Source organism: Acanthaster planci, linkage group LG10 (genome assembly GCF_054643075.1).
Source record: "Acanthaster planci isolate LZ-2023a linkage group LG10, COTS_SCS, whole genome shotgun sequence".
In the NCBI taxonomy this organism is placed as follows: domain Eukaryota; kingdom Metazoa; phylum Echinodermata; class Asteroidea; order Valvatida; family Acanthasteridae; genus Acanthaster; species Acanthaster planci.
In genome coordinates this window covers 3075448-3101853 of record NC_141786.1, presented here as the reverse complement: position 1 = coordinate 3101853, position 26406 = coordinate 3075448, and the positions used below count along the sequence as shown (strand labels likewise).

The 26406-nt window shown below is 42.8% G+C and overlaps 1 protein-coding gene across 2 annotated transcripts in view; it reads right to left on the bottom strand.

Annotated features, from left to right (window-relative positions):
- The window catches only part of LOC110984301 (hemicentin-2-like), a 31777-nt gene that overhangs the window by 4860 nt on the left and 511 nt on the right, over positions 1-26406 (bottom strand). The window contains exons 1-14 of one of the 2 annotated variants that reach the window (XM_022244330.2): positions 21530-21733; positions 21155-21300; positions 18151-18301; positions 16991-17170; positions 16329-16421; positions 15295-15410; positions 11163-11343; positions 9843-9967; positions 8904-9060; positions 6956-7124; positions 6130-6281; positions 2951-3102; positions 1841-1958; positions 946-1127 (exon numbers count right to left, since the gene is read on the bottom strand). In XM_022244330.2, the coding sequence (XP_022100022.1) occupies positions 946-1127; positions 1841-1958; positions 2951-3102; positions 6130-6281; positions 6956-7124; positions 8904-9060; positions 9843-9967; positions 11163-11343; positions 15295-15410; positions 16329-16421; positions 16991-17170; positions 18151-18301; positions 21155-21300; positions 21530-21539 (1932 nt within the window). In that variant the 5' untranslated portion in view covers positions 21540-21733. Of the gene's footprint in view, positions 1-945; positions 1128-1840; positions 1959-2950; positions 3103-6129; positions 6282-6955; positions 7125-8903; positions 9061-9842; positions 9968-11162; positions 11344-15294; positions 15411-16328; positions 16422-16990; positions 17171-18150; positions 18302-21154; positions 21301-21529; positions 21734-26406 lie in introns of those variants that run through there. The other variant, XM_022244329.2, reaches the window with a different exon arrangement.

The window sequence follows — 26406 nt, the reverse complement described above, 5'->3', positions numbered from 1 at the left end:
CTCTGACTAACGTGAAGTCTCTCAGTGAGACCCCAATGGTGCCTAGTACATGTACCTGCCCTCCTTCAGGCTTGACGTGAGAGTCCAGTCAGCACTGTGCCCAACCCACTACGGCCAGGAGAACACACCACGGCAAATGGCTACCGCACGAGCCTTTGGCTTTCCGCAAAAGCCCTTCCCTGGCGCCATAGCCGAGAACTCTGCACACAGCCTGATACTACACGGCCGCATTCAAGCCTTTACTGCCAAATGAAGCGTGGCACGTTGTGACGGACACACGCGACTGAAATGACTGACTGTGCCTAGCCACTGAGAACGTACTCCCAAAGCATTTAAAAACCTCCCTGATCTCCAAAACTGCCCTCTATGGCAACTAGCTACATGTAGGTCAGACAGTCTTAGGAACATTTTATGGGCCAGATGGTCTGGGGTAGTAACGACCACCAAAATTCCAAGTGCATGTTTCCATTCCTTTTGCGCACAAGTAAACCCCTCAACTGCTGAAAAATAGAGAGGCAAGACAGCCACGAACAACACTGGCTCACTGCATCCAGAACCAGTGAGCTGATCCGCAGACGTGTGGCATTACTCATGCGTACTCCATACGTGCAAACTACACGTTTTGCTAAACCAAAGACGGAACACAAAGAGCATAAAGGATACTTCCCTACATCCTCAGAGGTCAATCTACTGACCCGAGGCATAATCCAGGAACAATATAAAACACAATGCCCTCTTCTGAGCGTGGTAATAGAACTAGAAGTCATGTCGTCAACTCTCATTTTCAAGAATACACGAATTCAGCCGTCTGAACTTGGGTTTTTGGCTCGACCACACCACGGGACTAGATTTTTCAAAGAGAAATGTGCCCGATGGATGTGTCGCCCATTTTAGGGATACTGCTGTTGGGTAAAAATTAAGCTCTACGTCTTTTTCAAATTATACCTCACTGGCCTCGATGTCCTCGAAGACCGACCACTCAGAGACAGTGGGCTTGATCTGTCGGTACTCCAGCTGGAAGTTGGTCACTCGGTAGCCGCCATTGGCGATGATGCTCCACTGGACCTGGGCAAAGTAATTGTAGGGGGTGATGGTGACGCTGAGGGCCGCTGGGGTTGTCAGCTTGGCTGGGGGAAAACACAAAAAAGACAGAGAATTTAAAGATTAATCAGATTGATTGATCTGGCATTCAGGAAGTGGACAGCTGCCCTGAGTCAATGCCAGCAGACACACTAATCTGCACCAAGTGTTGTATTCGAGTCCATCACAAGGCCAGTCACAAGTCCCTCCACAAGGCCAGTCACAAGTCACTCCACAACGCCAGTCACAAGTCCCTCCACAAGGCCAGTCACAAGTCCCTCCACAAGGCCAGTCACAAGTCCCTCCACAAGGCCAGTCACAAGTCCCTCCACAAGGCCAGTCACAAGTAACAGGGTGAACAGTGACAAATGCATGCTTTTGTCACAATTCATTTGAATAGCTTGTGAACTGGCTTAAGACTGAATGACCTGTGATGGACTTCCAGTGACCTGCGGGGTCTGGTGATGGACTGGAATACAGCACTGTCTGCGCCACCATTCTTTCTTTACTCCAAGTCTATGAAGTCTACGTAGACTATCAGTTGAACTTGAAGCTGCATGTTTTGGTCAATATGGCTCCATGGCGATGTGCCCAGCTTAAGTGTTGGGTAAGGAACGACCTAAAAAATGACGCTGTTTACATGATTCTCAAAATTCAGTATTTGTGGAGTTTGGCCGCGTGTTGCATACTAGAAGTTGACTGCTCAACTTGATTTTTTTGGGAGAGTCCACATTTTCCAAGCTGTAAATTTCTTGCTTACTGTTAATGCTGATCTGCACATTCTTTGATTTCTCGCCGGCCTTGTTGGACGCGATGCAGGTGTAGCGATCAGCATCGGCGACGTGAAGGGCACGGAACTTCATTAGGCCATCAATGACCTGTAGAAAATATGCCAACACAAATATTAATAAGCCTTCCAATTAAAAAAAAGAGAGCATTCCCTGAACGTCAACAGGACGTAGAGCGAGGAAAAAATCTATCAAGCTTGATAGCTCCCTGTCAAGTAAAGCCGAAGTGATGGCTCCGAGGAAAAACATCAAAATAATTTGACGGCCATGTGTAATGCAGAGCACCGTAGCCCAGGCCAAAGCGCCAACGGAACAAAGTTCACCCTACCCAAGCACATTCAAACCCATCCCCTAAACCCCACCTACCAAACCCTGCCCCAAAACTAACCCACCCACCCACCTCCGTCGAATTTCATTCAATTTGAATTAATCTTGATCATTACACGAAGTTTAAATGCACTTCAATCCAATCGCTCCCTTCCAATAATCCCAATTCAGAACCGACAACCAACCAAACACAAAAATGTGTATTTGCCTGCAACCTGGGGACCCCCTATTGTTCCTCTTTTACAAGACCACCCATATGTTTTGTACACAGTTGTCAATCGGGGACCCTCTGTCAATCGGAGACCTTATCGTCCTCTATTGTTCAGGGTCCCCAATTGAATGCAGAAACAAACTCACACCCCCTATTGCCACAACACACACCCAACTCAAAATGAAGACTCTGTCCCAACACACCCAGCACAAGCCCTCCATTCTGAAATAACGTCACCTGTAAAAAAACTAAACCCAAAAGGCTTTACGCTTTGTTTGTTACACGAAGGCAGTCAGGTGGGACACGACCCACCGATCCTGGGTAAGTACCGAGCCGGGTTGTGTTGACAAGAAACTGTCATGGAAGTGGCTCGATCGGTACTATAGTCATCGCAATGCTAAAAATACTGCCATGGGGGGGGCTCTGTAAGTAGCCGGCGATAGCCTTACTTCTCTCACAGGATTCACCTGTATTGTTCATCCCAAAAAATCCAAACAACCACATCATCACATTTCAGAGCGCTCTTCATCTCCTTTTCTCTTACCGTCCTATAGGTGTTGTTCAGGACGTGGACACCGTGGCGATACCACTCTATCTTGGGCGGGGGCACTCCTGTGGCCTGGCAGAGTATCGTCAAAGCCCTGTGAAAGTCGCCGCGTACGGTTCGAGGCAAGGTGGGCTCAAATTGGACAGGCACTGCAGCACAAGAGACAATGGGAAAGAGATTTTCAAACAGTTATTAGAGAGCTGCCTTGTACATTCAGCAGCTGAAAGTGTATACTGTGTAACCCACATTCTCGTAGGGTGATGAAGCCAGAGCTAATTCCAGGCAGACGCAGGTTCAAACTCGGCTGCAGCCGCTCACATCTAAACAACCATTTCACAACCCCAAAACTAAAATCAACAAAGTAACATGCAACCTTCATTCACGATAACCTGTATGCATTCTTTGACAAAGAGAAGAGAGTGACTCATTTGTTGCAGTGGACAAACATTTGGTTCGAAACATTCATCATGAGCCATGGACTGGACAGGATGGACTTATTTTCCTGTATTAAAATAATAACAGTGACAAGATATTTTTACATAGTGCATTATATCATTGCATGCAAAAAGCACAGATTGTCAGTAAACTTTACAGATTCAAACAAACAAACAAACAACCCAACAAACAAACAAACAAAAAAGAATAAAATAACATTATGACCAACTTCAAAAACTAATTATTAACATACGTTCATAAGGCATTAACACTACATTAAAACACAATAAGCCATTTGCGAGTTAAATTTGAATAAAATCTGGTACACTGAGACCTGTCGTGGGTTATTGTTTACATTAATTATTACATGAATGTGACGTTGGTTGTGTCTCCAGTTAATGCTGGATCTGCATTTGGAAGGGGTTCACATTTGGGCAACTAGGACTCGACTCTGGGATGACTCTTACTGAAATCCAAATTGCTGCTAATTAATACATCCGTGTCTGTTCTGAAGGTACATGTACAAGCATATTACACCCACTGGTGGCAACCGGCACATGACCTGTGGCTGGACTGGAATCTTCGACCTTCCGTCACAACCGCCAGGTCATTCCATCTCTTGACTTTTAAAAATAACGCTTCACTCGCACGCATTGTTTTATTTCAAGTGTAAATCCCCAATCCGGTAGCAAGCGGAAGTAACACTTACTAAGCTTTAAAGAGAGAAGTTTGCGGAAGTACATGTACTCGTTTTCCTGTTTTTTTTCCCCCCAAGTTCTTCTGTCCATATTTATGCACCCACATTTCCATGCGTATCGTTTTTTTTTTCTTCTGACACAGACTTAAAAGGTTTCTCTTGATTTTGAAAACGGCTAAATATTTGGTGGTTTAAAAAAAGGGACTGGGTATTGGACTGGATATTACTGTGTCTACCAGGAAGGGGAGGCAAAGTTCATGCCAGGCAGCTGGCTTCCGATAACTGCAGCCATGAATCAACCTTTAAAATGCCATCTAACCTTTTATCAATTTCCATCCAATGCTCCAGAGCCGGCATGGTGATATCGAACAAATTACAGGTTTGGAGAAGAGCAATTTGAACTTGTTCCAGAAAAAGAAGGCTGCGTAGCCACTGGACGTCATGTGACTCACTTGCAGGAAGTGTAATGTACGCAGAGGGTCAAAAAATAGCATATCCCTGCGTCGAGGCTTGCGTCAAGGCTGAACTGATCATGGTGAGTCAGACACATGTACAATGTACATCCACAGAGATCTGTCGCAGGGGTGTGATTTGGGGAAAATGAAAAATCCACCAAACATTCGTCGGAGGGTTTTGCAAGTCGGCCACAGCTTCCCTATAATTCGCAGCATATCTAATTTGATTATAGGAGGAGATCCAGGCACTACATGTAAGCAACCGCAAGAGCTGTTCTTACTTTGAGGGATACAATTATAACATTTACTGCAACAAAACCCTTGTCCTCATTCACTTCAATTGCAATTAGCTATAATTGGTAACAATCAAAGACCAAGAAGTGTAATACACACACACGCAGTTATCAGTGATCCACAAAATTCTCTCATATTATGTATGTATGTATGCGTATGTATGCGTGTACGTAGTCACTGTGTCTATCAATATTCATACATTGTCACACGCGCATGCGTGGATTAGAGCATTGAAAGTTGGGTCAGACCAGTTTTGAGAATTAAATGAAGACACCTCACAATCGCAGATCAATTGATGGAGTGGACGCCCTAATTATTCCACTAGCGTGTGCTTTGTCCTAATTAGCGGGACATAACATCTCACAATTTATTAAAACTGAAAACTGTCTCATACAGATGAGTACTGCGTTACTTGTGACACAACGTGCACTTGCAGCACCCAGGTTTGTTGATTTTCATGAGAAAGTCACGATAATATATCGATTTCCCCTTGGTTAATTCTCTGTCCACCTCGGTTTCCAGCCAGGAAAATTTCCAAGAATTCTTGAATCCTTTGTCTACATTCAGATCCCCTTCCCTACCTACTACTTTGTATGACATTTGTGATGGACGTCGACGACATCGGACCACCACGAGAATGAAACGAAACGCAATGGCAGACGGATGCACATTGCACACAGTGCATGCAACGACAACACGTGTACCGTGCATACACAGTGAACGTACGCAAGCAAGTATAAAATATTAAGCAAGTAAACAAGCTGAGCAAGCAAGTATAAAATATTAAGCAAGTAAACAAGCTGAGCAAGCAAGTATAAAATATTAAGCAAGTAAACAAGCAAGCAAGTATAAAATATTAAGCAAGTAAACAAGCAAGCAAGTATAAAATATTAAGCAAGTAAACAAGCAAGCAAGTATAAAATATTAAGCAAGTAAACAAGCAAGCAAGTATAAAATATTAAGCAAGCAAAAAAGCAAGCAAGTATAAAATATTAAGCAAGTAAACAAGCTGAGCAAGCAAGTATAAAATATTAAGCAAGTAAACAAGCAAGCAAGTATAAAATATTAAGCAAGTAAACAAGCAAGCAAGTATAAAATATTAAGCAAGTAAACAAGCAAGTATAAAATATTAAGCAAGCAAACAAGCAAGCACGTAAATATGAATCAAGCAAGGAAACAAGCAAGTTGTATGGGAGTAAATATTAAGCAAGCAACTGAGCGAACAAGTAAATATGAATCAAGCATGCAAGTAAACAACTAGTTCCTCGCTTTTCATCAGCCTTGCATACGCTTACCTAGGATCTGGATTCGGGAATCTGCCCGGATCATCTCCGGGTTTGTGACACCCTGCTCAGTGGCTATGCAGGAGTAGAGGCCCTCGTCGGCCGTTGTCATGCGGGTGATGTACAGAGATCTGCCCATGACGAAGGTGCCTGTACACATGGAACTGGCAAGGGAAAGAAATACCAACACGAAAAGTGAGTAATACGCCATTCATATTTGTGTCAAAAGTCTCCAATGAAACACAAGTCAGTGCTCACAAAATATGTTCCAAAATGCTGTAATAGATCTGAGAAGTTTGCACCTGGCATACATTGGTGTTGTTTAAACAAGGATATCTTGGATATGGTTGAAAACATGAAATCTTCCCTTTCTCCTTTTCTGCTCTCAGCTGTTTTTGGAAAAGTTGTAAGACAAATTTCGATACAACTACAGACACGATTATGCCCCTCGTGTATGTTCAACTCTCATCTCCAGTTTGCTTCACCTCTTGCCCCCTTTTCGTGAATGTTGCATGTGCCTCTAGAGTGTGCTTTCTGCTGTAGACGCACAGAAATACGCAAGTGTGAATTTTACGTTCTCATCCAAAGTATAACGCAGCACTCGTTGTAATTTTTTATATCTTTGTGCCAAAGTTGAAAATTAAAATCACCTTATATAATTGGTTGGTAAAACTATACAAGATTCATACTGTGAATCATGCAATCAAGTGCCCAAAGTTAGCAGAATCTGAAGTTAATAAAAAACTTTTCCAAACTTTAAACTGATCATCACTGGTTCCCTGCCCACCTCGCTAAATTGGCAAACTGAAACCCTCCATCAATTGCTACATGTACTTACTTGTTGAAGTCAGCCTGGGAGCAGCGACTGGCAACACGCTTGCCATCCTTCAGCCAATCGATGGCCACCTCTCCATTGTCCTTGGCCCCTGCCACCTTGCAGTTCATGCGGGCCGTGCCGTTGGTGAGAATGTACTTGTTGGGCCGTGGCTTGACTAGGAAGTGTAGGCCTATATATGGACAGAGGGACAATCGGAAGTTTTCCCTTCAAACTTTAAGACCCAATGATACAGTGTACTTCTGAATGAAGAGAAATATAACAAGGGCCCTCATGTAACTGAATCCCCTTAACTTGTTTTCATTCTTTGAGCAGAGTTGTGATAATGATACAAGTACTAGCGCAATTCCAGAACTGTTCGTTGTGCTTTCCAGGGAAAAAAATGCAAAGATAGCGAACAAACTTTAAAGAAAAAGTTGAGAGAAACCAAACCATAAAAAGAGATCAACCCAACAGGTGCGTTTTGAGAAGACACTCAAATAACGCAGGGTTAGGAGCCAATCAGATGGTCGATGGGAGATCGTTCTGCAGTCTGGGAGCAAAGAGAATGACCTCTCTAGCTGCAACCATCCTTTGACCAATTGGCGCCATGAGTAGAGTACACTGATTTCTATACGCTGGATAGGCAGCTCAGCCGCAACTGCCTTCGAGTGAACTGAAGTGACCGAGCGGCCATCTTAGGATATGTAATACAATAGCCTCAACCTTCAGTCCATTCACTTTGTGTATTCATGCACAGCGCTAAAGCCGGTGACTTGGAAAAATGCCATTGTATTGAACAGCCTAAGATGGCCGCACAGCCACTGCAGCTCACAGAGCAGAGCTGCCAATCCAGTGTACAGAGATCAGTGGCCGAGTGGTATAGATGTATAGCCTTCAGAATACAGATTGACCCCGTCTGATTGATTTGTAAAGTGAACTGCAATCCCAGAGGTAAGTGGGAGTGAGGGCCTGAAGTGATTGGTGGACATGCAAGAGAATTTCTTGCTGTCTTGCTCTACGCTATTCTCGCCGGTCTGTGCTCCTCTCGTCATCATCATCACCATCTTTAGTTGAAAGGCCGTTCTCCAGTCTGTTCTGGGTTGGCCTGCTTTTCTGCCAGAAGATGAAGATGTTATTAGACAACTTTGCGCTGATGGAGTCCAAAGACAGTCAGATCACAACTCCCGCAGTACATGTAGGCAATGGGTTTTTCCAAATCTAAGTCCTAGTCTCCGACTTGGTTTCATCTTGAGCTCCACAGTCAGTGAAGGTTGATAAGTGCTGAAACGTAACTGTCCGGACTTTGGCCTTGTATCTAACAAATGGGCCTGCTGCAGAGTTAGGGGCTCGGTTGAGCTCAAGGGTCTCTGCATACATGTATGAAGACTGAGACTGAACTCAGCCTGCTGAAGCCTGGAGCCAAAAACGGACAGCGCTGAGACTTGAAAAACACCTGTCCTGCACATTGCATTAAATTACTATAGCATTGTTAACTCCCTGCCTGCAAAGTGTTCGCAGCCTGCTGGGCCAGCCCGTGTTTGTTTACAAATGTATGGAAAACTCCACATTTAACGGCTCTACACGCTTTTTACAATTACACGTCTGCTTCTGTTCTACGACGGTGCATCAACAAAGTTGATTGAAACACCAAACAAACCACAATGCACAGTCAGTATATGTCTGTTTTATTTTGCTTGGTGTAAGCATCGCCAACATGTGTGCTGGGCATATGCGCTGCAGCGGACGAAGCCTCAGAATGCGTCATACTACTGACAGAAACTGCTCTGTATATTATTTGTGTGTGATCACATGCATGGATTCAAAATGTCTGCATGCAGGATGATGTCAAAGCTTCCCTGCATAGGGGAATGATGACTTTAGTCATTAAGACAGGTCCATGATCCTACATGTGCATGGGCTTTCCTAAGCAAACTACAGAGTTTTATCTCCAGCTTCTGCACAAGCTCACCTGTTACGACAACCCTGAAGGCCTCCGAGAAGGCTTCCCCAACCTCGTTGACGGCACGACACTGGTACAGCCCCGTGTCTGAGCCGATCACCTCCTTCACTCGCAGGTATCCGTCCCAGCCCTCCTCGAAATGGGTCTCGGCAACTCGCGCTATGGCCTGCATTAAGGACAGGGAGGAAGTACTGACAAGAGTACATGGGACAAGAACCGTCAGCCGTTACTGCAGTGGCACCATGCTCGCATGCACGTGGTACGCACACGTAAGGTAACTCTATGCTCTTCTAGGGCCTGCGGTGAGAGTTGGTCTGTTCAAAGCCCAACACAATGCCAGTGCACAATGCTTTCTACTAGAGCTGTATAGAGAGAGAGAGATCCGCCCTGAGTTGAAGTGCACCCTCACCGATGAAAGAAAGACTGGCTGGTACCAATAGTTTTCCAACTGGGTTCTTGCACATGTTCGATGTGCGTACTCAGCGTGCTCTGCACCAAACGCGCATTAACTTGCACACCTATGCGGGGATTGAGTTTACACCAAAGGAGTCAATTTAATTTAAAAACGTGCCCTCTTTGTTTCCACTCGGAGTAGATAGCACCTACTTCGGACTTTGGAACCAAAATGGCTGTTCCTCATGAGTGTACACGTCTTTATACTGTAGCACGCAGCTAATGTGGGCTACACATACCGTTTACTGTCCATATGCAAGCACGCATAATCCACCATTTTGGTTCCAACAATTTGAGACACTCATGTCGCAACTCCCATCTACCAGTATAGCTCTACTTTCTACCATTTAAAGGGGGCCATCAGGAATGTCCCATCAAACGTTGCTGGATTCATCAATTACCCATCACTTGAGCAAATGACCACAAGAACCCCGATGCAAAGACTACAGCACAAATTCTATATTTGGGGTCAAGACAAGTATGATGTATTCCTACCCTGTCGTCCTTAAACCAGGTGAAGGAAGGCTTCGGTATACCACTGGCTTGGCAGTACAGGGTCATGGGCGTGCCGATCCTGATGAAAGTCGGAGACTGGAAAACGGAAGTGATCTCCGGAGGCGCTGACAGTCAACGAAAAAAAAAAAACAGATAAATACCAATCGTATATTTTGTTGGACAAACCGTACAAAATTTGTGTCCTGAGGAACATACGTACATGTAGACCGCATCCACACGAAAATGCTCCAAGGTTTAATGCAAATGATATCACAGATTACAGTTATCAGTTTGACGCTGATAATAAGCACGGCAAGGTTAATTCCTGCTAGCATCCCTACAAACAAAGACACGAAATCATTTTAACAAATATAAAAAGACGAAATTTTGCCCATACCAGAAAGATTGCCAACCTGAGGAAAATGTAATTGAACTCAAGACATAAAGCAATTGAAAACACGATGAGACCAGAATACATACGGATCAAACAGATGCTGTTGAAAAGAAATAGCATGCTGAAATAGAGAACCGAAGCGAATACGTCACGCGCACAATTAGTGCGTAAAAGGCATTAGCGCGAGAACCAGCGCGAGAACCAACACACGTGCGTACTCCATTCGTTTGCACTGCACTTTCTGGTTCACAGTGACGTCACACTTCGGTACTCTATAGACAACCAAGACAAAAGAAATGAAATTAACAAAACAAGCCAAAGCAAACACATAAGCTTTTCATCAGGGCCAGCAAAAAACAGTTCTGCTTCCTGAAACAGGGGTAAATATCACGGTAGGGAATTTTTGCGGGGGGAGGAGAGATTATACTGATTCATTGTGATGCCATTTGTTGACTGGTTAAAAATAACAACAGCAAGAGAGGTGGGGGGGCATTTAACTATTTCAAATGAAATAAACACAAGTGTCGTTGTGTACATAAACAAGTCCACAGAACATTGTTGCACCACATTCGATCAACAACAGACGCATTTATTTTCTTTATTTCCAATTTCACATTCACAGAAATTCCCCAAAAGAACGAGCCATGAAAATAGGGTACATGTAGGTCAGGAAACAGGAACCATGACTGCACTTTATCTGTTTTTACCTACATGCAATCAAGGCCCTTCGGCTAATGTCAACCCTTTAACTTTCTGCAAAGGGCTCCCAGAGATTTGTACGAGGTCTTCCTATGGGAAAACGTACCCCAATAATCAGGGTCCTACTGTTTCTGAATATCCCAAACTGAATGTAAGACAAAGTCACGCATACGATAAAGCTTGGAAGTAAAACAAGAGCCTGAAGACATCTATTTTCTTTTCCTTACCGAGGACAGCCACCTCAAAGAGGTGTTGAAGGGTCTGGTCGGGGTTACGAGCGACGCAGGAGTAGGTTCCACGATCCCCTAAGCCGACAGACTTAAACTCATAGGAGGATGTGAAGACATCTTCAGCGGAGGTCCCGGTGATGATGGTATGCAGGTTGTCAGTGGTCAGAGTCGCTGTCCCCTGCATCCAAAAAAAAAAAAAAAAGGAAGGTTTGAGGAATTGTTCACAGCTTCTCGCCGGGTGGTGTGCAAAGTAACAGAGATTCTTTGTGAAAGCTTCCCTAGTGAACAAGTCACAGCAGTTCTGCATGAAGTAGCAAACGACAGGTACATGTAAATAGGGTCTGGTCTTTCCATGTCACAGTCATGTTTTTTGCCAAGTACTGACAAAACACCCCAAACAACACGACATTCATAAATACCCGGGACAGTTTTTCTATCTCTGTTGGTCGAAAGGCATCACATGACAGTGTATTAATAAGTGATGATGCCTGCTGGGAAGTGATAATGCCTGCTCCGTAAATTACACACAGGCACATGTGTATGCGAGAAAGTTTAACTGGGTCTGATTGGTCAGGAGACTGTGCGCATGGGATGCACTACGCCCGTGCCAATTGAGATTCTATTGGACAACTTTCAAAAGGAATATACCATAAAATGGACGGGGTAATTGGGAAAATGAAAGTAAAGTTTTAATTAGAACAAAATCGTTGGAAATCCACCGTATGTTGACTTCTTTTGACTCTGTCAATAAAAAAGTGTTTATGAATGGTAATAAATCTGTGCTTGGCTGGTCTTAAACTAATATTAAAGAGCTTGCTCAGGAGACTAAACGCTGGTGCCCTCGCCTGCAGCTCGGGCATTAAGTCACGTCCATTCTCCTGAGCTGGTCTTAAATGCACGTTTAAGACTGGCCAAGCACAAAATCCCCTTAATAAATACCGAATGAAGACTCTCTTTAAACGTAATGAGGCACATATTCATGCTGAGGCAAGACCGGACAGCAAGGGAGATATTTCAGCAAACTTAATTTGGCTGTCCATCTGTCAAACAGGCAATATAAAGTGCAGTACGTCTATCATCATCCAAGCGCATAATTGTACGAGGAATTTCCGCCGAGTTTGAACAGTAGACATACACAGATGCTTAAGATATATTAGTCTAGTTCACGAAGGTTGAATATGTGTGAAACCCTCACGCCTCTGCACGTCACAGCATCGTCAAGTGCAACACATACTGCGACACTGTCTCAGAGTCTCGAAAAAGAAGTGACCCATGTGCTGTGACATGTCACGCAAATCTTGGACAAAAGCGCGAGCCAGCATTTGTAAAGATCTTTGAAAAGGATATGATTGTAGAATAATACATGTGTTGTTATTTAAAAGGGACGAGTTTATTGTCGGACAATGCCACCTGCAATTTCTGCAAATGGTTAAAGACTTGTGCCAGAGGTAAGTACATACATGTACCGCTCTGCTGTGAACGGGGGCTAATTTCATAGTGCTGCTTAAGAGAAAAAAAAATATTTTAGCGTGAAAAAAACCTTGCTTGACAAATCAGGTTACCAGTCAAACCTTCCTGTGATGTTTATTATTTTGGAATGGTATTTACCTGTCTTTTGGTTAGCATGGCAATCACATAGAGTTTGAGCTGGTAACCTTTGTTTATTAAGCAAGGTTTTGCTTAAGCAAATTCTGTGCTTAAGCAACTCTATGAAATTGGCCCCTGAGTACTTGGGATGCCTGTTGGTGTACGACATCCATAATAGGGCTGATGTCCCTAACTGGGCTGACATCAACGGCTGACATACATGCATGTTCACTTCACTGGTTAAAAATGCTATTCCCTGTTTCCATTCAATTTTTAATCTCTGGGACAAAAGTGAGGGGATGAGGTAAGCCAGGGAAGAAGATGATGCTCGTACCACATGATGGGAACAAAAATTGGATTAGCCATTCAGTTTGACTGGATTCAATTTGATTAGAGATGATTCAGCTCAATGCATGCACAAGGGAATGCCCTTCTATCGTTAATCAAACACATAAGGAGAACATTTGAAACAAAACAACATTATAAAAACTAAACAGATTAACCCACAATACAACCCAACAAAAGTGGCAACATCTAATCATTCTTAAAACCACCAATCGCTCCCAACTATCATCCTAAGAGAGCCAGCCGGAACATGAATAAAATCCTGGATGTTTGGCCCTTCGCCCATCCCCTCCCCCCCAAAAAGTGGTCTATTCCCATCGCCCCCCTAGATTTCTGGATGGAAATCATATTGCCCCCGTTGCACAGTGACATCATGCTCTGACTTGCACTTCCAGACACGGCACGGAGGAAGGCCTTTGCTATTAGCTCTCTCTTGCAGGCAGGAAACCATTAATAATAAGTGGGCAACACTAAGGGCTATTTATACGACGGTTTCCCCCTCATGGACCTCCCGTCGCATAACACGCAGAGCTGGGTTTCTTTCACCAGGCCTTGCCAGGCACCGTGCGTAACAGCGTACCACGGCTCAAATTTATTCCGGGGAAAAGTTTCCGCTGTGTACATGTTAGAGTTTGGGCTTCTGCGATATAAACAGACGGGGTATGATTTTTGCCTCAAGATGAAGACAGATACAAAGAGTGGAGTGGGGTGGGATGGGATAAGCTACACTTTCGTAGGGGTAGCCCCCTATAGAAAATACTTATATCAATGCTGCTTTCTACTGCATTCCAAGGCAACAAATCGATCCATGAAGCCCGCACCATTGTTTTCTGACCATTACACGCGCGGATGTGGCAAGGGAGAGAAGCAGTTGACGTGCTACGTGTAAATGCCCAGGTGGTGAGCAGTGGGTGGCAGGGCTTCCTGACTGGGTCTATTTAAGCATGCTAACTACATGTATCTCTGACCCACTGTATACTACAAGTAGCACTGTAACATAATCCAAGTCTGAAGGGAAGTGGGGGGGAGACAGGACTGTTACAATGAAATCCAGCTACATGTACATCTTCCCCTCATCACTCCAGAATGCCACTCCAGTGTACATGTACACTGGCACCGTACACCCTAAGCCATCAATGTGCCAATGATTTGCAATTACCTGTCATGCCTGTGGTGTATGCAGGGTGAGCATGATATATGTACTTAATGTGCAGCGTACGTGTTTCTCCAGGGAAGATCTAGATGATCAGTTGGATTATAATGACCAAAAAGCTTCTAGCTCAAGCTTCATCTGTTTAACCCCTTCCTGCCGGGGCAGTTATCAATGTTGATGATGCTGGGGCGGGATATTTATCATTTTTTTCTGTCTTCGAAATTCTTTAAAAATTCCTATCTTCATTTACTGGACACTTACTACAAACACGTGAAGGACTGTCTGGTGGCCCCTCTAGCCTGACAGACAAAATCTATTGACGCCTGAGTATTTCAGCCAGGCCTGCAGCCTTGTAAAAAGAGCCCAGATTGTGCGGTGTTATATAACTTTCACTTGTTAACGAACCTGACTCAGTGTGCTGCTGACCTCTTTTCAATAGGGGCCAGATTAGCATGCAGCGGTGCTGTGTGGCTCATCGCTGCGGTGGTGGAGCGCTTTTGTCCCTGGTGGTAATCCGATCGCTCTAAATGCCCTAAACCATGGTATACCATTTCAAAACAAGGCTGGATTATCTCCACTTTTGAGAGTGAAAAAATGTCGGTAATGCCCAGCAGCCTGGTATTTTGTTCCGAGTACAGTCTTTTGTTACAAGGCCCTGTTCCCTTTGTCTGAGTTCGGAGACCCCAGCCACGCATAAAAAGCATACGTGTCCAGATCCCGAATCCCCGGCAGGGAGTGCTTAATGACCCCTGGAACTCATCGCTGCCAGGCCTGATGCCTAATCATGCATGGTGTAAAGTGCTTTCCTCATCATCCCAATGTACCTCAACCCTAAGAGTCCTATCCTCTTTTTAAGGAGATAGAAGATTCCAATTCAAAAGCAAGGCAAGTTTGACACAACAAAACATCTGCAGTAAATTTCACTTGAGATGAAACGTGTTAACTGTTGTACAAAGTCACAGTCCAAATTTTTTATCTGACGTCATAAAACCACACTCATGATTGCTTCCACGCCAAGCTTGAAACAGCCTTTAAAATGTGTACCTTTTTCCATTGGACGGTCGGGCGGGGTGAGCCCCTAGCACTGCAGGTCAGGGTGGCGTTGTCTCCGAGGACGTAGATGGATACTGACGGTGGGGTGGTGACGAACATCATGGGGACTGCCAGGATGTGGAACCATAAGGATATTAGAATGTGCCGACAATAGACAAGCTGCATAGTCTCATAGAGTATAAATGCATGCAATTGTGGATCCCGAGGGGTGGGTGCTTTTCAATTCCTGTCCTTCCAAATATGTGTAAAACGTCCCCAATTCTGATGCACCCCAAAAATGTCCCATTAAAAAAATTTCCCTATCTTGCCCCCCTCCCCCCGAAAAAATTTTGCCGCTGATGAATGAGAAGTTTGGATCCGCCTCTGACCATTCATGTCCCCTTCACCAACAGGAAATTCTTCATGGGAAATGCATTTTTTCCCAAAATGCCACTTAAAGATTATATCCACAGGCAAACGGAGGTTGATTGTTTTCATATGCAAACAAGGAAAATGACGTTTCTGAAATTCGCTGTGCACTCATTGCATTTTGTAAATCAACTCATCAAAAATTTACCACGATTTTTTCATGGTTTTGACCATAAATCCTGTTATCATATTGATATTAGAGGATTAATTAAGCCCTGTCACTCACACGCGCGAGTTGGGTTGGTTTACAACTGTTGTTTACAAACTTCTGCCAGACATTTTTTCTTTCAAAATTTGGGGGTTTTTTGCTACCCCTAACATTCCAAGAAAATTCTTTCTTTTTCTTGATAACTAATTCCACATATTCTGAAACAGCTTCTTCAAAACAACTTTTAGGAACTCGATTGATACTAGACCCCTCAAATATTCATCAAAGAGTCCGAGGGAACATCTTTTTGGGAGCTGTGCTGTGTTTCACCTTCACAAAATCTAGCTAGAGTTCCTGTCCTCTTTGTGACGTTGCCGGTAGGTCTGATAATCTCACTGTAATGCCGCAAACAAACCGCTCTGTTGCTAACGGTAGAAAAAATGAATGTGAAAAACTGGAGACAACCTACCAAGAACGACAACAGATATCGATGAGCTGACACCCGAGCCAACGGTATTGGTGGCTCTGCACTGGTAGCTACCCTTGTCAAGTGACTCCACAGCTACGTGGGAGGACAAACACACTTCATTACATATGTATTAGAAACTGGAAGAGAGCTTACAGATACGTGACTAATTGCGACCGAGTATTCTTTGTCAGTTTTCAAAAAAGGAAGATGCAACGGGTAACTTGTGATATTCAGCCAAATGCAAACAAATACCGACTCATAAAGTAAGAGATATATTCCTTCGCATGGTGCTACTGCAAGCCTTTCCACCTGTTGCTGTCTTTACCACGAATACGGTAGCCTGAAATTCCAAATACCGACTTGTTAGAGTCATTTGTTAGACTTATTTATTACAAGCCATGTCCGCACTGGACTTCTGTTTCCAAGGGTTTCGCCTTCCGACCATAAATGAAAAATGGTCAACCGTGACCACTGTCTGCACTTGGACTCTCGAAAAGGGAAAACTTTATCGAGACTTCAGAAGAAGTAACCAAGCTCTCAGTGCAATGACTTATGAGGGGGCTTTGTGTGACCTTTCTGTATTTGTTTGTGTCCCTGGATATGTTACCATCCTCATTTTCATCTGGGAATGGGATGTATTCTTAACATCATGTCCCAACTACCTTTGATGGTCAAATTCCTCCCGCTGAAGATGAATTTCCGGCTGAAGCTGAGGGGGGCCCCATCCTTGAGCCAAGAGACGTTGGCCTCAGGGCTGCTGTCGTAGGGGCAGGTCAGGACAACTTGCTGACTGGCGTTGACTTGGATTTCTCTGATGGCTGGGGTCTCAAAGACGGGTGCATCTGGAAGAGAAGTCAAAGACAGTAATTAACAGGTGGTTGAGTCTGCTTCATGCAAGTTAGCGCAACCACCCTGTTGGTAATGCTAGTCTGCAAGAGTCCATTTTTTTGTCCGAGTCTACATGTAGCTAATATTAGTTATCACACAAACAATATTTAGATTTACTGGGTTATAGATTAGATTTAGTCACATGCACTACGGCACTCCAGCACTGTTCAGAGTCGGAAAGAGGATGTGGGTAATTCCAGAAATTAGGGATCCATTTTTTTTCTTGTCCCTGTCACATCTGACGTAAGACTTTGCAAGTTCAGAGCACATTTTCTAATTTTCAAGAGTGACGAATTAATGCAAATTACCTGCCAAACAAATAGTAATAGTTTGAAATCAATTCTGATAATATTTCCATGTCAAATAACAATTACCGGTAATTGGTCAAATGTAACAAGGACACAAAAATGTCACTCTTTTGGACCCCTAATTTCTGGAACTACATGTGTACCCATGTGCAAAGTTTGGCCAGGCCGTCGCATTGCTAGAAAAAGAAAAAAATGGAAAAATTGGCACTTGAGCGAGAAAGGAAACTGAAGAAAATCTGACCCGTCCATATGGCAAAAAAGCAGAAAAATGAAATTCGATTTTCAATAAAATGGCGGAATCTGCTAAAATGCAGAGAATTCACACCCCAGAATAAATTTGGCAGTTATGCATTTCGCTTCAGCGTAAAATCAGCACAGTGCATTGAATTAGAACAGCGCATTACGCAGCGTTTGACACGGACCGTGCAACAGTTATAAAAGTATGCCACGCTGTACAGAGTATGTTGCCATGGATCGACCAACCAGAACTGAGAATTCAACTTTGCCTGAAGATACAGTCACGAGTCCACATTGTCGAGTCCATATCCAAGTCCAAATTTGGTCATGAAATGGTCGTCAAGCAGATTACATATTCAATCAGTCGAACGAACATTACAGGAACTTACAGGACACCTGTACGTAGAATGTGCAGTTGCCAGATTTGGAGGCTGCATCAGTGGCGACAGCCGTGAAGACGCCACCGTCGGCTCTTTGCACCCGGTCAACAGTCAAGGTGCTCCCATCCGCGGCAATGGCAAAATGGGTGGTGCTGTTAATCTGTGGAAAAGGAAGATGTATTCTCTGGCATGTTAAGAGACTATTTTCATGGAAAAATGATGCCTCTACAATCTTGCATCTAATCACCATATTGTTTGGCCAAAAGGGTTACTTGTCTTTCATCTTGCTTTAAAAAGCTACTTGGCTACTTAGTGTTTATGTTACAGTTAGATAGCTTAATTCTTTCTGAAAATTTACAATGTACATGTAATTTGCTGCCTGTCACCACAAAACGGCCCAAATTGCCTGTACAATGACACCTTTTACCCATCTTGTTGTGTTCCAGCCAGGAGGACAGACAATCTGTGCTGTAAAAATGGACTTATGCCATGAGAAATTAAACTGCTGAATCCTTATTGTATAAGCAAATGTGTCACTGAAAAGTGCAGCATCGGAATGACAAGTAAATAACATCATTTTTTTTCCAAAATCTGACACAAAGACTAATGGAAGTGCAAACTGAAGCAAGTCTATGATTCAAACTGCAGTCACTACCAAAAGTACAGTACCTGCTGTACATGTACATGTCACACATAAATGTACTGAAAGTTTTACCCCTAGAGACATTAATGGATTGCGGTAAGTATCGTCCTGCTTGGTCACCAGAATAGAGACATACCCACAGAATTGTTTTCCCAAAGTGCATGTACAGGTACATGTACTGTATACCTGTAGGTAGCGCTTGGTGACATCCTGCAGTGGCATAAGTACGGTACATGTACATGTAGGGCTATTATGTCTGAATGGCATGCGGGGGTGCACACCTTTTTTTCAAGGGGGCGGCAAAACACATATGAGCTGCAGCAGAGTACACTGTTCATGGATTTCAAATGGGGGGCACCCGGGAGCCGATGCATTCACTGGGGGAGGGGGGCACATGACCCCCATACTAGGCCAACGAGTGACATGTAAATTTAAGAAAACATGGGTTACATTGTTTCCGTACAGGACAAAAAAGGGGCATTTTTTCTGGACTTACATGTACATGTACATTGTACTGTATGCATACTAGTGCAAGTATACCTGCCCTGTACATACATGTACATGCACGTACATGTACATGTATGTACTAGCACCTGCAATATCAATTAGAAAATGTACAGTATATACAATCCGTTTTCTGCAAAATTATTTCTATGGAAGCATGTAGGGCCTACCAGTACATGTACATGTACATCATGTATACATGTTTGTGCATTACATGTGCGTGTACGTCACTTGAAAATTTTTGAGAAAGGTATTGGGTAGGACCTCCATATACTTGGACAGGATACATTAGTCACCACTGCTGTAACTACTCACTTCCATGGAGGGACTTCTTGGCACAGGATCATGTGGTGTGGTTTTTGTACATGCATGTGTACGAGTAAAGGGTCCAAGTGGCAAATGTCAAGGGAAAAAGTGAAGCATGATTTTTCATTTTCTGCAACATTGAAATAGATACACAAACTGACCAATAAGGTGAGTGATTGGTACGTCAGTCTCCATGAAGATGCGAACAGTGGTGCGACTGCAAAGACCAACTCAACACCCATTCTTTCATGTACTGGTACTGTACTCCTGTAGCTCCACTAACCCAAAATTTAATTCGTATCAACATGCTTTTTGAACATTTGTAAGAAGAAAAATTTAATGAAAACATAAAAAAATTTGGAATACATGTACATGTATGTTAAATTCATGCCTGTTAGTGTTAAATAAACATTCAGGTTTTAAAAGTCAGTTTTGGTTTTGTTTTGAGTTCTTTTGTTTGGGGGATCATCTTTGGGTGCTTTGTACACTGTACATGTATCTTGGTTACTTAGGGGAGGGAGGCCTTTTTGGGAAGGTTTTTTACCTTTTGGGATGGACAGGACTATTTATGTAGGCCTACATGTACTGTGTTCCTCAAGCATCAGTGGGATAAAAATTAATTTTCAAGCAAACTTTACATGTGTACATGTACATGTGCAGGCACCAATACATGTTCTGCTTTTAAATACAAGGTGCAACATCTAAATCATATCAGGTGACGGGTGTAAATTCACGCATTGCACTTAGTAGACAATATTCATTTAGATGAATAACAATTTTAGGGATACCAAAAGATCGACAGGAAATTCTTATTAGTAATCATTTCCTCAAAAGCGCCCCAGGCACTGTACATGTATGTTCATGTAGCTCGCAAGCCTGAAGAAACCTGTAGAGAGGAGACGATGAGAAGCGATTACAGTTTTAGAGGTGGGAGGAAAACCCAACAGGAATACTCTGGGTAAAACCCACGGGATCAGGCACCATAGTAGTGAGGACTGAAAGCTGACGGTTCATGTGGACTGAGCCAGGAATTGAACCTGGGCCACAGAGGTGGAAGGCGGGGAAAGAACCACGACACTAACCTGACTCCTCCCATGTTGCAATGGGCTTGCTCTTTATCAAACTTTCCCTCCCTACAGCTTTCTGAAACAAAAACACTGGTTTTTCTTGGCGATTTTAACATGTTCCAAGCCATCTACTGGTACATGTACACATACATGTACATGTACATGTAATGGAGTATAAATGGAATTTTACACATTTTTAAAAAGTGTTGTGTCCTTTTCATGTTGTTTGTGTTGCGAGGTTGTACATGTACCGGTATATGTACACATACATGCCCTTGAAGACAGATTTCAGTGGTTTTCATTGCACTGTTGGCCGTCAGGCTGGCTGGAGACACAACAAAAATGGTTATATGTACATTCAGTAGTCTTTGTGCTAACTACGGTTACGGAGCAAAATGGGAACTTCCATAGAATGATTGCAATTACACGCACAGATAATTATTACACACTGGCCGTGAGTCCCCTTAGCACACACAAACGAGTATACATGTACCTGTCTGTCCATGTCTGATGTAGGCTGGTGAAACCAGCGGAACGTGACTGGGCTGACGACACCAAAACGCTGTAAGATACATCGCATCTGGACATTGGTTGCCCCTTCCTGGACAGGCAACCGCTGTTGCTGGTCGATGGTGATGCCTGTTCAAGTATTTTGGAAACAAAATACAGTGTACCGATACATGGACATTAAAGATAAAGTTACAAATCATATGCTTACAGGTAGTACTGATCAACTGCCTTGATTGGAAGATGCCATTCCAGGCAAATTTTAGGCCTACTGCAAATCGGAAATTTCACATTTTCAAAATTGTTACATATGAGTCCGTCCTAAATCCTGTTGAAACATACAGAGAAAGTTGCACTTCACCCTTGATCATGTTTGAATGTGTCCCACATCGGAAATTCTGAAGTGCACGGGTAATGTTATTGCATGTACATGTACGCTGGTCATTACTGGCAGTACATGTGAGTTTCCCTCAAGATTTTTACAAATTTAGCCCTAACCATCCCTAACCACACAGAATTCAACACCAGTAAAGTGAACAAATTTGTGGCATTGGGTACTGGCAGCTTAGTATCTGGTGTTTAATTTTGTGTGAATGGGTACTGTGGGCCTGCACATAACCCTGTTGAATTGGACTGAATGGGCACTGTGGGCCTGCACATAACCCTGTTGAATTGGACTGAATGGGTACTGTGGGCCTGCACATACCCTGTTGAATTGGACTGAATGGGTACTGTGGGCCTGCACATACCCTGTTGAATTGGACTGAATGGGTACTGTGGGCCTGCACATACCCTGTTGAATTGGACTGAATGGGTACTGTGGGCCTGCACATACCCTGTTGAATTGGACTGAATGGGTACTGTGGGCCTGCACTTACCCTGTTGAATTGGACTGAATGGGTACTGTGGGCCTGCACATACATGCACATGTACCCTGTTGAATTTGAATAAGCCATTTGCGTGTTAAATTTGAATAAAATCTGGTACACTGAGTTCTTTAAATTTACTTGAACGTAACAAGTAGAATTCTCCATACTACAACCACTGTTGCTATATCTTGTGATTCGGGGCAAGCTTTTGCTTAGTTACATAAGAGACACCTTGCAACAATACACTGTTCTCAATGGATAAGAAGGGCACAAAGGAACCAGTCCATTCCGGAGATGGTGGTCGCTATGCAAAAGCTTGCCCCCAATCACGAGGACATACATGTATGCAGCAAGGTATGAGACGGAGAGAACCCCCCTGCTTTGTGTTGGCCATTGTCTCGCAGGAATCTGGGGAATTCCTTTCAGACATCTTGGGGGAATGTGTTAAGTAACAATAGTCTGGAATGTGTATAGGGATTGGACATGTTGGGGGGGTACCCCTCGGTCTCCGATTTCTTGCTGGGACGGTATACACGAGGTATAGCAACAGTGTCTTTAGTCTGGGGAATTCAAATTGTTACGTTTCTATGCAATCAGATAACACAGGGTTCCAAATTTTATTTAGATTTGACTCGCAAATGGCTTATTGAATGGGTATTGTAGCCCTGTGACTTTTTCTCAAGCTGCTGGGGTTTACCTATAGACTCAACAGTGCCCACTTTTTATGAGCGTGCGTTTCTAATGCAATGCAATGAAGGACACAGTGGAGGGGTTACTCTATCTGCTTGCCATGTTTTGTGCAAGAAATGTCAGCGAAAGTTGACAAGAAAGAGCAAAGAAGATAAAAGGAGAAAATAAAGATGAACAAAGTAAAGAAAGAGAAAAGAAGATAAGAAAGATAAAAGGAGAAAATACAGATGAACAAAGTAAAGAAAGAGAAAAGAAGATAAGAAAGATAAAAGGAGAAAATACAGATAAAGTAAAGAAAGAGAAAAGAAGATAAGAAAGATAAAAGGAGAAAATACAGATAAAGTAAAGAAAGAGAAAAGAAAGACAAAAAACAAATTAACAACTTTTCTTTTCTAGTTTTTAATAAAAAGAAAAAGCACAAAAAAGGGGCAACAGACCCTGGCCAGAAACCTGGCATATTGTAGCATACTGATTGATTGCCTCAGGTGGGAGTGTAGCCTGACCTTGCACCAACCCTTGCCTGAGAAGAGACCCAGGGGAATCAGGGGTAGGCCACACATAAGCAGCTCACCATGAGCCCAGCAGTTGGGTCATTCACTTCATTATACTTAAGTGGCATAGATATAGTTTTCACACAAGGATATTGTGTAAATTTGTTTGATAGTATATTAGGTACAGTGGATCCATACTCTTTGCAATGTGCAACGGGCCTACTGTATCCAATCAAACTAAAGTACACAGGTAAAGACCTGTTGGAGTTTGTGTGATTGGGTACTGTTGCAGCAGGAGTTCTATTGAAGTCTTTGGGATTGGGTACTGTGAGGTAAGAGTGTTTTTCCATGGTGTTGAAGTTTGTGTGATTGGGGAAGGTTAGGTCCAGCAGCCCTTGGCCGGTTAGGGTTTTAAAGCTAACAATGCATAAGTTTTGCCAGTTCACATATATTTCCTGGTATCATTTGTGTTTTACTGCATTTTGAAAATGTGTGGTTAAAAAGGGACTACATGTAGGAATTACTTTTTTTTTACTTTTATTGTTGAACGGAAGATACAAAATTAGATGCATGCACCTTACTGTTATATAAATTTTCTTTTGATTACTCTGCATGTGTATATGTTGCAAGCTGAAAACTAAAGCAACTACTGTAAAGGGTCTTCACCTTTCTTTTCTTTTCTTCCTTCTGTAATTTCTTCCACTTTAGCCTGCCCCTTGCCCTCACCCCCATAGGAATTAGTCTGTTGATTCCAATGGACATGACCTTAAATACCAACAGATGAGGACTACTAGGTAAATGTGGTGTATTCCACCACATGTACACCTACCGGTAATTTGTTCGCGCAAAGTGTGCGCAAATATGTGCATAGAATATTTGCTGTCAAGGAAAAGTAATGAGGTGTACAATTACCCAGTATACTTAAAAAGTCCCATTTATTTTAACTACCTGTATATTTGCATTGACTTGGTATACACGGTGTGTTCTCCATGCCGTTTTCTCTCTTTATATGTGTAAGAGGGCCTTACATCCCTCATGATTTTGTGCCACTGTGTGACCCAAGGTAAATAAAGAAATCCTTTCTTTCCCCACTCGAACAACCGGAAATTATCCATATAGGTTTCGGTGAGAATCCCACCTGTCAGAAACTAGCAAGTGCAATGACATAGCCCCATGCAAGTTCCGGTGGAGTACTGCCAACATGTACAGTATGTATGCTCATGCACGCCAACGCAGCGACTACAAGACGTCTTTAATAAGCGCCAACGATTGAGAGGAAATGCATAATAATCTGTTGCTAGGCACTCGTTAGTTCCCCCCCTTTTTTTCCTGCCTACCGGTACTTGGATGTGAACGTACCGGTATGTGTATACATACACTGAGGTGCCGTACAGCGCTCAAAAGTGCAGCTATTGAAATTTTGTATTTTTACCGGTAGCTCTGCTCAGGAAGTTGTTAGCTAAAATTTCCTTTCACAAAGTAGGAAATCAGAACCGGAATCTTGGGGGATTCTTGCAGAATTTGGTCACTTCTAAAAGTACAAGTTGAATAAGGATTCAATCTACATGTAGTACTATGCATCTGCAGGGTGTATTTTGACACACACACACATGTACCAGTTAAACAGAGGTACCGGTATTTAATATTTTATCTGTAAAATTCATTCTTAAAAACTTGATGGCCTTGAAGTTTTGAATTGTCTTTGTCAATCAATAGCTCTTTTTGGGTTACAGGTTTGCTTATTATGGCCAGTTTGGGTGTATGTGTATTTTGTAAGGGTTCGAACTTACATTTAATTTGAAAAAGGTTTTGATAGAAAACGTTCCGATACCGTTTCAACATTTAGCCAACACTTTATAGAGGCTGCCATGTACATGTACATGTACATGTACCTCGGTGATTTCATGTACCGGTATGCATAACTATACAGGGTAGTTCAACAATGCTGATGGTCCAACCAATGTAAAAATGTCAAATTGATGTTGGGACATTTAAAACAAGCAATGTTTATTGTTTTAAAGTCCACTGTACTCTCAAAAAGTACATGGATACCAAAAGGAAAGTGTTCTTAAAATCAGATTACATTTTACAGGCATCGTTTACAATAAAAATGAAAGTCAAATTGTGTCAATCAAAACATCAAACCTCTTAAAGTGGCGGCTCTGTTTAAACGTTTGGGAAAATCTGTTAACGGATTTGGAACTTGTTTTGTTTAAACGTGTAAATATCCTGTCCTTTTGTTTTGTTTTGTTTTCCCCTTATTAATTTGCAGGCAATGATCAATGATATTGAATCAGCAAGTGGTCTAGTTTGAGATGCTTTTTTTTTACCTTAGTGCACTGCACATGTACAGATTTTTACAATTAACTTACATGTATCACAGTCGGATCTCGTCAACCCAGATTGTGAAAATACTGGTACATGAAATAGACACGGGATGTGCGAGATCAGAGACGAAGAAACTTCAGTGTACAAAGAACCATATGGGGACTGTCTGAGGGGTGTGGATAACTTGTGGATGTATGGTAACAGGTCAATTCATGTACGCCTACTGTACATGGATCCACTTGTGTTTTACAATTGGAAACTTTAATGTTTATCCTCACCTTCTTAGCTTGAGAATGAGATTTCTGGTTACAGAATTTGAGCCATATGCTCTTTCCAGTTTCCACCATGGATGTGAGTTACATGTAGGGCCAAATCTGGGAATGTGACCAATTCTCTCTGATTACAACACCTCTCCTCAGGTCCTGATTTATCATAGTGATCGAGTGAGGTCAGAACTTGGTTCGCATGTGAATAAACCATGCTTGCACTGTGTACGGATGGAATTCTTGTCAGACACTCCCTGTCAGTATGTGTATACTTTACAGTGTTTAAAATCCCCTCAAGGTCATGCTACAGGCCCAGAAGGAAGCTAGAATTGACAGTGTAGAGTCAAGTAGGAAAATAACACACTTTCTTCCATGTAATTGCCCCACCAGCCCACACCTGTTCCTGTTGTTATTTTTTGGATGATTTTTTTACTTTATTAACAGCGAAAGCTACATGTACGTCGTGTACATTGTATACAACTTTAAAATGTGCTTGGTACGGAAAGCCTCAATACTTTAGGCGATTAAAAATGTAGACACCTGAGATTCCAAAAAATCTAGGCCTATGCTTACACTATGCCTCCACTTTGTCGT